General features: G+C 46.0%; 1 protein-coding gene across 9 annotated transcripts in view; it reads right to left on the bottom strand.

The window, feature by feature from the left end:
• Positions 1 to 10,253, bottom strand: part of AOAH (acyloxyacyl hydrolase) — a 174,401-nt gene that overhangs the window by 18,055 nt on the left and 146,093 nt on the right. For all 9 annotated transcript variants that reach the window (XR_004351330.1, XM_032642194.1, XM_032642192.1 and 6 more), the window contains 4 exons: positions 8,440 to 8,612; positions 1,867 to 1,925; positions 1,725 to 1,784; positions 111 to 207 (listed from right to left, as the gene is read on the bottom strand). Coding sequence is in view for 8 of the 9 variants with exons in the window: in XM_032642194.1 (XP_032498085.1) it covers positions 111 to 207; positions 1,725 to 1,784; positions 1,867 to 1,925; positions 8,440 to 8,612 (389 nt within the window). In the remaining variant the exon portion in view is untranslated. The remainder of the gene's footprint in view (positions 1 to 110; positions 208 to 1,724; positions 1,785 to 1,866; positions 1,926 to 8,439; positions 8,613 to 10,253) is intronic.

Here is a 10,253-nt window from a genome sequence, read left to right as displayed (position 1 = left end):
TGCCCAATATACTGCCTGTTGGCTTGTAAACAAACGCCTTGCCCAGGTAGGCTCTAAATGGTAGCCGCTGCTTCTGTTTTGTGTCAATACCTAAACCAAGCAAAACTTACTTTCTCGGAAGTCAAAATCCATGTAGAAAAGATTGAAGTTTGTAAATTTCTGGCTGGTTGCCATTTTTTTCAGCGTAATGGAGAGTTGTTCTGCTCTCTGAATACAAAGGAAACAGGGAGAATTTCAGGAAACCTAGACTTGGGCTTTAGGGAGACAATTCAGGCAGAACAAAGAAATCAATAGTCCCCACCCCACCCCGACTGCAAGTCACCAGCAGAGAGCAGCTCTGCATATTAAATTCCATTCACGCACAAATGGCCAAGGAGCATACAGAACTGTTAAAATTCATTAGGGACAAAATCAGTGCAAGTTAAAGTATTAAGATACCACTTTCTCCCCATGGGTTTGGCAAAGAAAAGATGAACAATCATGATAATAAAGAGTATCGCCATGGGATATGTGATTGAGAATGTCAATTTGTTTAACCTTTCTAGAGAGCAATTTGGTGATAGGGATCAAATCGTTAAACATGACGTACTCTCTGACCCAATAATTTCCTAGGAATTTGTCTCAAGGAAATAGACATGGTACACAAAGACATACATCTTCATATATACAAAGGTTCATCACAACGCTATTTATCATAGTGGAAAATTAGAAACAATCCATATGTCCAACACCAAGGGATGAAATAAATCATGGTGTATTCATATGCTCTATTTTCTAAAATGATTACAAAATTCTAATGTGGAGGGCTTCCCTGGTGGCGCAGTGGTTGAGAGTCCGCCTGCCGATGCAGGGGACACGGGTTCGCGCCCCGGTCAGGGAAGATCCCACATGCTGCGGAGCGGCAGGGCCCGTGAGCCATGGCCGCTGAGCCTGCGCGTCCGGAGCCTGTGCTCCGCAACGGGAGAGGCCACAACAGTGAGAGGCCCGCGTACCGCAAAAAAAAAAAAAAAATTATGATGTGGAGGAATGATTATGAACATCAGAAGGCACAAAACAATATGTGTGTTCTGATACTATGTAGGCAAAAACCCCAAAATACCTATCTATGAAAATAATATTGGAAAGACATACATACATATTAATTTTGGGTGGTGGGATTTTGAGTGATTTTCGTTATGTTTTTTTGTATTTTTTACATTTTCTAAGGTTTTTTAAAAATTGAAATATATTTCCCTTGTAAAAAATGTTTACTAAATTCCTTACAAAGAAATTATTTACCATCTGTGAAAGAAATGTGGAAAACTTTCTCAGAGAAGAAAGGAAGGCTCTGGGGCAGCTGGTCCTCCCCTACCTTGGGAGAATTCCAGCCCTGCGTACACCTAACCTTCATCACTTCTCTGACTCCACAAATATGCCTAGGACCAGCTTTCAAAGGCATGTGTGTGTTTGTGCGTGTACACACATGTGTGTATACAAGAGAGACAGGCACACATAGAGACAGTGATCGAGAAACCCAGCAAGAACTACAGACTCAGCGAGGCAGAAGGAGGGAGACAGGGCACCCCGCATTCTCCTGACTCCTCAAGCATCCGGGAGTTTGTTTCTTTTATTCACCAGTTTGGAGGCCATCACCCTGCCAAAATCCCATCCCCAGTGAAAACCCTGCAGCAAACACAGGGAGAGAATGATCAAAGACAGTATCAAAGGGCCTGCGACAGCCCTACCTCTGAAGTGAGAGTCCGGAGCGTTTTATTGGAAGACATCCAGCCGTGGCAGGGGCTGACCTGAGAGCAGGAAAACACTGATTACAGAAGAACAGTGCTGGTTGTGGGAACATAGCTTTGGAACAAGTCAGTGTGAGCTCACCTGGAGACAGCTCAGGAAGGAGTAGAGATGCGCGTAGGTCACGTCCTTGTTCAGCTGGCCTGGAAAACAGAGAGGTCTGGCATGTTGCGTTCACTCAGATATAGCAGCCGCCTAGGGACCCTGGTGGGTGAGCCTGCCTCTCTTGCAGAAGGCTGGCGCCTCCAGGGACATGCCCTGGCTATGCATTCGGCGTTGCTCTTGAAGATGCCTGTGCTTTCCTTCTTTCTGAGCCCCCTAGAAATTCAGACCTGGGGTTGGGGAGTGGCCCCAAGGAGTTTACTGCTCTCTTGAGCTCTTCGCACGGGCTCGGGCAGGGTGTGAGGGGCCTGACCTTATCTGGACCCCAGGTAGAGGGATTCAGGGCACCGTATGGACCAGAACACCACTAACAAAGGACTGGCAGAGCAGTGGCTTTCTCCTGGCCATGGTATGAAACGCCAAGTCCCTGTGGGGTCCAGGGAGCATGGAAGGTGGGAGTTGACCAAATCCTCCTCCTTTTGTGTTTATGAAACACTCAGGTCTGACCCGATCATCCCATGCTGAGGACCTGGCGGGACTCTGGAGGGTCTGAAGTTCTGACCACGCACTGTCCTGCAGTTTGGTGAACTGAAGTTTTCCACAAGTGCTTGTGTGGCTATCGGACTGGGGAGGCTGGCACGTTCGTTCTATCCCTTCACGGCCCAGCGGTTATCTTATTTGAGCCGTCATTAGTAGATAGGCTCTATATCTTTGGTGCAGGTTAAAGAAGTACACACGCATGAAGGGGTAAACGCCAAATGCCAGTTTATGCAGAGCCTTTCCAAATATCAGCTGTGGACCCAGAATCTGGGGGCGTTATTTATTCTCTCTTCTCACCTCCCACCACTGCCCCTTCTACCGCGCTGTGCACCCCACCCCCGAACCCAGGGCAATTCAAGTTTCATGCTGTGGCTGAGACACAAAATCCAGGTTCTCCCAAATCTCAGGGGTGAATGACCGATGTCCTATCCATGAACACTTCCCTCACGCTTGAAAAAATAAAGGAAAATAATAGGGCCTATCTCGGAGCGAAGAGAAAGATCGAAGGTGATAGAACACAGTCTTATTTTTCACTTATACCTCAGCTCAGTTAGACTGAAAGATAGATTCAATTTTCTTGTCATAGAGGAAAAATATATTATCTCTCTGTGTGGGTGAGTGAATCCCAGGACTGGAAAACCGCAGGCTCATTATTGCCATTAAAGTCACAGTGACATGCTGGGTCTTCTCTGTGCTCCAAAGGTGTCTGCATTTTCACATTTTAGATGAATCCCAAACCACTGGCTTCTGTCTTCACTTTCATTTTATGGGCTCCACATGGAGCTCTGAGCTCCATGATCCATCTTTCTCCAAGATCCTGCTTTCCATCACAGAGACTGTTTTCCCTCTTTTTTTTTTTTTTTTTTTTTGGTGTGTGCTTTTGTAATTTACCTCCTTTCTGTGTGTGTCCCTGCCTGTCTCAGTCCAGCCCAGCTGCAGTGACTGACACCTTCAACCTGCGTTCCCCACCCTCAATCCTCCACTTGCCCGGAGGACTTGGCCCTCGCCCCCTGCTGAGCGGCAGCCTTCCCTCTGCCATCTTGTTTCTTTGTTGGGATGGCGAGCCTTGTAATAAACCTTAGGGAGTTTGGCTGGGGCCCTGACACCCTGCTTGGCCCTGACTCTCACCTGGTGGCCTCTCTCTTTTCCCTGCCCAGTGGATGAAGTGTCTTCAACCTGCTGGAGGTGGCACCTCATGCCTGACCGTAAATAACACTACTGCACCCTCTCTCTCCCCACCTGCAAGACTGGACTGCTCTGATATCCAGGGGGACTGGAGTTTATCCTGCCCCTGGATACTGGAAGCTCATCTGCTGGCTGCCCTTTGGGGGCTGAGCTGAGCCACAGCCTCGTTGCATCCCAGCTTACTCCCCTCTTCCTACTGTCTTACTGCTGAGGTCCCGGAACACTTTAGGCTGAGACCACAAGGCATATCCTCCTTCTGGACCAATCCCTGTCCCCTCCCCTTCATGTCCTTGCTATTCTGGCACTGGCTCTAATTGGATCAGTTTGATGGAGGGGAAATTCTTAGGTGAGTAGGTGGGTCTGTGGACAGGATAAGCACACATTAGCTGTAGTTAGAAGGAAACTGGGAAAGTATAATGGGTTGGTTTCCCTTCTCTCTGGTATTTCTGCCTATTAAAGGTCAGGGTGTCCCTGGGGCTGGTCATGTGGAAGGTTGGCTGGGAGTGCCTGTGATGGGTTTATGACGAGGAGGGAAAACGGTTCTTATGCTTTTCTCCACTGATTGGAACTGTCAGTTCGTCATTCGCTCTTTCTCTTTATGTATGACTTTTTATCCTTGTTACTTTAATGGTATTCTTCCATATCGAGAAGCCCTGGTATAAAGACTCATCCTACCTACATGTTGTACCTATGTGCAAAGAGGTGGTGTCTGTGACTCCCTGGTTAGAAAGTGAGTCTGGTGAAGAAAGGTGGTCATGGATGCCCAGGACAGGGGCAGAGGGCTGTCCCACAGTGGCCAGGAACCATCAGTGTGTGTGTGTGTGTGTGTGTGTGTGTGTGTGTGTGTGTGTGTGTGTGTGTGTGTAAGGAGTGGGAGCCTGTGGGTTGGCCCAGTTGATACCATATGCTCCCTCTGAAGATCAAAGGGATCTACCCCAGCTCCCATAGTAGCAGCTCGAGTCTCAGTCATGTGTATGTTCTTTAGGGCAGAGTCTTCGGCATTTATTTAATGCTGGGACCACAGTTGAAATTTTAGCTACCGTAAGAGCTTAGTGCTAACAAAGATCAGCCACACCTTCATGAAATACCATCTGAGTGTATTAAACCTTGGTAAAACCACATTAATTTAGACAGGGAGGAAGCCAGTAATAAAATTGAAGGTATACTACAAGGTATTTTAAAATACATTAGGTTTCAAGGTTAAGAGTAATTGGGACAAAACGGAGTTTTTGCGGCTATTTTGTGGCAGAGGCCCTTCAAAGAAGGCTGACTCGCAGACTTATTTGTAGCCAGCACTCCCAGATTTCTTGATCATAGTCTAACCCTTTGGATAGCTCCCTGAATGCATATGGCTTAGAGAAGTGTCGTTGGCCCTCGGTAATTTCCCTGTCAGGATCTATATACTATTTGTCCTTTCCTTAGAGGACAAGGACTTCATCTTAGCATCATTTTTACCCTCAAAGCACATAATAGTTATCTCAGACATATTAATGGAAAGAATGCCTTCCTTCTAGACTGTGCCTGAGAGGACTCATCCCTGATCAAACATAAACTTACTTGAAAGATCTATGAATGTATAATCCTAATGTGTGAGACTTACTTTCTGGTAATTCCTCAAAAAGACAAAACATTCTCACCAGGAATTTGAACTGCTGGTAGAGCCTGTGGGGCTGTCACAGCCCTTGGCGGTCAGGCAGCGACTGGGTCGTGATTCACAGACAAGGCTAAGAGGAATGGTGTTAGCCCCTTCCTCCCCAGCAGGAGTCAGCAAGACACCCATGCTTGTTGTGGGCCTCCACTACCTGCAGATCTGATGCTGTGGCATTTAACCTTCTCTTTCCTGAATCGTCAGGCCGGATTCCCACCTGTTTACTGAGGCAGCAGAGAACGTCATCACTGACTCAGGGCTTCTCCCCTGACCCCTTTTGCTCCCTGGCCTCTTTCTTAATCCTTAAGGGGTGGCTAAAGTCAAGTCTACAGATTATCATCATCGTGTTTCTTGGCTCAAAGGCAGAATAAATGGAAACCCCCTTTTATTTGCTTGCCCCACCCTTAGCACAGTGCCCCAGGAACCAGACGCAGGTGTGTGGCTATTGATTAAGATGGGATCCACCTTAACCTGGGCAAAGCAACCAAGCCTCGAGGCTGAGCTAGCATTAACCTGCTTCACTGCCGGTTCCTGTCTGTGGGAACGAAGATTCAAAGACTGGATGTGGAGCAGGGCAGAACGGAGGCATCCAAAGGGTTAGACTATGATCAAGAAATCTGGGAGTGCTGGCTAGAACAGCAGCCCCCTGTTCAAGCTTCTCACCTTATGTGAGTTAGGAGCCTGCCAGAGGACGAATGAGGACGCTGGGTAAATCCCACCTACTTCCCCAGTCTGTTTAGGAAGGACCCTGATGCTTCGTTGAGGAATTTATGATTTATTTCTCATGGCAACCAGGCAGCAGGGATAATTTAGGATGTGAATAATAACTGAAAAACATTCAACAAATTTTAGGTGGTTATAACTTTCTCCCTAATTGGATTCCTCCTACCCCCAAACTAGAGTTGTTTATATAGAACACACTTGTTCCACCTTTTGCTCTCGTGCTGTGAAGTGCTAGTCTAGATCAGCGGCTGGAGGGAGGCCATCCGAGGATAACGCAAAGCCTAGAGCAGGGTTTCTCAACCTTGGTGCTATCGACATTCTCAGTTGTAGGGGTCTGTCCTGTGCATTGTAGGATGTTTAGGAACATTCCTGGATTCTACCCCTTGGATGCTAGTAGCACTCCATCTCCAGGGGTGATATGATAATGGGTGGGTGGGTTGCCCCTGGATGAGAACCACCGGCCAAGAGAATCCACCAAGTGATTGATGAGTCCCCTGATCAATCACCCTTTTCCTTTCCTTGCTGTCTTCCAAATTACGTGGAGTCATTTTTACATACTATGGTTGAGTCAAGGGAACGGCCTGGCATATCTGAGAAAATTTATGGAGGCAGTCTAACCGCAGTTCATGGGAAGGGAATGGGATTTAAAGTCAGAAAACCCAAAGTCAAGTCCCTATTGATGTGACAGAGTAAATTGGGAGCACATCTCCCCTACTCCCAACTCCCCTTCCCCAAGCATTTCTTAGCATGGGAGAAATCTAGGAGTCTGAAAACATCTGTTGGGGGAACTGAACTTTTCATCCCCAAATGGCTCAAAGAGACATGATCAGCCCAAGTGGTTGTCCTTCACATGTCCAAGGCAGCCCAGAATGGAGTCAAGTTCACTGTGTGATCATGTTATCATTTCTAAAGGGCGTGGTCAAAGCCATGTGAATAGGAGGAACATGCTTTCCTCATGAGAGGCTGGACAGTGTTTCCTTGGAATAATAACATTTGTGGCACATTTCATAATTGAAGAGGAAAATGACTTCAGTCGCATCGGTGGGGAGCCTGGAATGTGGACATGTTCCATTGTTGCCCAGTGAAGGGACCGCAGTGAAGGGGTCAGAGCCCTTTGAGAGCTGGTTAAAGGGTCCCTGCTCTTATGTGGGGCGGTGTGGAACTTCCTGCGGGAGCTGGTGGGGAGGTTGGCTTAAAAAGGAACTACAGGAGGAGGACAAGAGGGGATTGAAAAGACACAAGGATGTTATGTATGCAAGGGAAAGCTCTCCACCTCTACCCACTAAGGAGGGCGCAAAGGAAGGAGTTTCAAGTCTTTCCCCTCTGAACTGCTCACCTGACTCATAAGGAACTGCTTGGACCTCCAGGACACTGTAGCACCTGGGCACTGTCGCTTGGGTTGGTCTAAGGAGGTGGCTATGGCAATACCAGGGAAAGGGCAGGCCCTTTCCATGAGAGACTGGCACAGGTGCTGTCGATATGGGGCTGAGGGGATGGTCCCCAGGCCCCTCCTTGTAGATGCCTGTCAGAGAGGCCTGAGGCCAGCACTGCCCATCCTCCCTCCCTGCTTAATTTTCTGTAGTAATGCTTATCATCCTTTGGAGTCTTTCTCCCACTGTAACATAAGCCTATGTTGGCAGAGATTTTTGACTATTATGTTCACTGATGGTTACACAGTGCCTAGAACAGCGCCTGGCATATAATAAGTATTTTTGGAAGGACATTCTTCCCTGAAACACAGAAAGAGAGCCCTGCTACACCCAGCTTGCATATACAATAAGCTGTGCAACATTTGGCAAGCTACACAACTTCTCTGAGCCTTAGTTTTTTCATCTATCAAATGGAATTAATAGAAACATTTATCTCACAGAATTGTTTTAAGGATCAGCATGGCAGCCCTTCCCAAGGCGAATTACTACTACTTTCACAATGTTTGTGAAGCATCTGGCATGCTAGAGATTCTATTAGAAATTTCTTGGAACTTTAAAGCATTTCAGAGCCAAGGACTCCAAGAGAGTGTAGAAGCAGGGAGCAAGCCCTCTGGAGGACCCTGTTCTACAGAACTCTAACTGGCCACCAGGGTGCACAAACGTCATTAGAATCCTGGCCACTAGGGGGCACTCACCACTGAGGTTTGGAGAAATCCTTCCCTTCGTCTCCTTCCCATCTCTTGTTTGGGCTTCTCTGGCTCCTTCTAGATTTCACCTTCAGTGAAGGAGTTTTAAACTCTCACCTTTCAGTCTGTCCTAATTCTTTGCCAAATACATCTGCCCTTTCTGACTTTGGATCTGGTTCTGGCCACCTTTGGATACTGACCTTTTAGATCCTGTACCTGGGTGCTCTTCCCTTCATCGTTCTGGTGGCATTTTAGGTGTATTCCTATATGGTTTGAACTACATATATTTGAACTACGAATACATTGACATTGTTAAAAAGTAAAAACATCTTCAAACTGATACCGAGAGGATGATATCTGTTGTGCAAATTATCCCAGAGAAAGGTTCCATCTGGTAAGCCGTATAAAATAACATGGCTGCCATTTGGCAGGTGAGAATCTAGATACTGCAGAGTCTGCATGACCTTTGAGTACAACTTTTCAGGAGTGGTCATTCCTGGGACGGGATCAATCTTCCTGTTCACAAAAGAAACAGAAAATATCTTAGTATATTATAGGATAAATGCACACAAATATAAGACCCACCCCCAAAACACACACACACACACACACACACACACAGACACACACACAGTAGTTATTGGTGTTATTTGAAAAATATTTCTGGTTTCTGGACTCCCTTGTGGTTGGATGGGCCAGGTCTGGCCTATGAGCTGTGAGCAGAAGTGACATGTGTCATGTTTGGTTGTATGAGAGCCTCCAGGATGCCATTTCTCTTTGCCATGAGTCTGAGCAATGTTCTAGAAAGCAGCTGCTTCACCAGTCTGAGTCCTGGAACAGAGCTCCATGGTGATCCCTGATGGACAATGTAGTGCAAGTGAATAAATATTTATTGCTTTATGCTACTAAGATTTTAGGGGCTGTTTGTTCCTGCAGCATAACTTCACCTATCCTGACTGTTACACACAGTTAATAGAATCAAAGGGGTCTGGTATTGCTTATTATTTGTTTGACACTTTGAGCTCTGCAACTTGGTCTTTAAAATTTTTCACATATATAACAGTCAGGGAGATGAAATTTCACTGAGAAATGAAGTGACATTATGTGTCCACGTTACATCTTTCCGTTCTACAATGAATTTGAACTTTCATGAATTTCCTGATAGACTGCTATTCCAGACTATACCCCTGCAACAATATCTGTCAACAGATAATTCCAATTTGTATCACTGCCTTTCTCTATATAGAAGTGCGTGTGCTCTATAGAGGATATATGAAATTTTTAATTATATTTTTATCTTCTTGTTCCACAAAATTAGTGAAAACAGAAAAAGGAAGTGCTGAACGTAGTTATAAGAGCACAGTCCTAAAATCAAAGAATTTAAGACAAAGATGTAAATCATAAGTGAAAGTAGCAAATCTTTAGCTTCAATTAGACATTTACTGAATTTAAGCTGGTTGTCTTATTTTCATTTGGTTTGGAAAAGAACAAAAATGAGGACTGTACAAAATACTAGAAATACATCATTGAAAGTTCCATTTAAATCTCCCTTCCTTCCTTCCTTCCTTCCTTCCCTCTTCCTTCCTTCCTTCCTTCCTCCTTTCTTTCTTGTTATCTTTAAAAGGCAAGGTATACACCTGGAGACTGTCATACAGAGTGAAGTAAGCCAGAAAGAGAAAAACAAATATCGTATATTAACACATATATGTGGAATCTAGAAAAATGGGATAGATGAACCAGTTTGCAAGGCAGAAATAGAGACACAGATGTAGAGAACAAACGTATGGACACCAAGGGGGGAAAGCGGGGGTGATGTTGGTGGTGGTGGGATGAATTGGGAGATTGGGGTTGACGTATATACACTAATATGTATAAAATAGATAACTAATAAGAACCTGCTGTATAAAAAATGAATAAATAAAATAAAATTCAAAAAACAAAAAAACATGGCTTCCCTGGTGGCGCAGTAGTCGAGAGTCCGCCTGCTGATGCAGAGGACACGGGTTCGTGCCCCGGTCCGGGAAGATCCCACATGCCGCGGAGCGGCTGGGCCCGTGAGCCATGGCCGCTGAGTCTGCGCGCCCGGAGCCTGTGCTCCGCAACGGGAGAGGCCACAACAGTGAGAGGCCCGCGTACCGAAAAACAAAACAAAACCAA

Source organism: Phocoena sinus, chromosome 9 (genome assembly GCF_008692025.1).
Source record: "Phocoena sinus isolate mPhoSin1 chromosome 9, mPhoSin1.pri, whole genome shotgun sequence".
Classification (NCBI taxonomy): domain Eukaryota; kingdom Metazoa; phylum Chordata; class Mammalia; order Artiodactyla; family Phocoenidae; genus Phocoena; species Phocoena sinus.
Note: the sequence above shows the minus strand (reverse complement) of the source record. Positions and strands in the feature narration are given on the sequence as shown.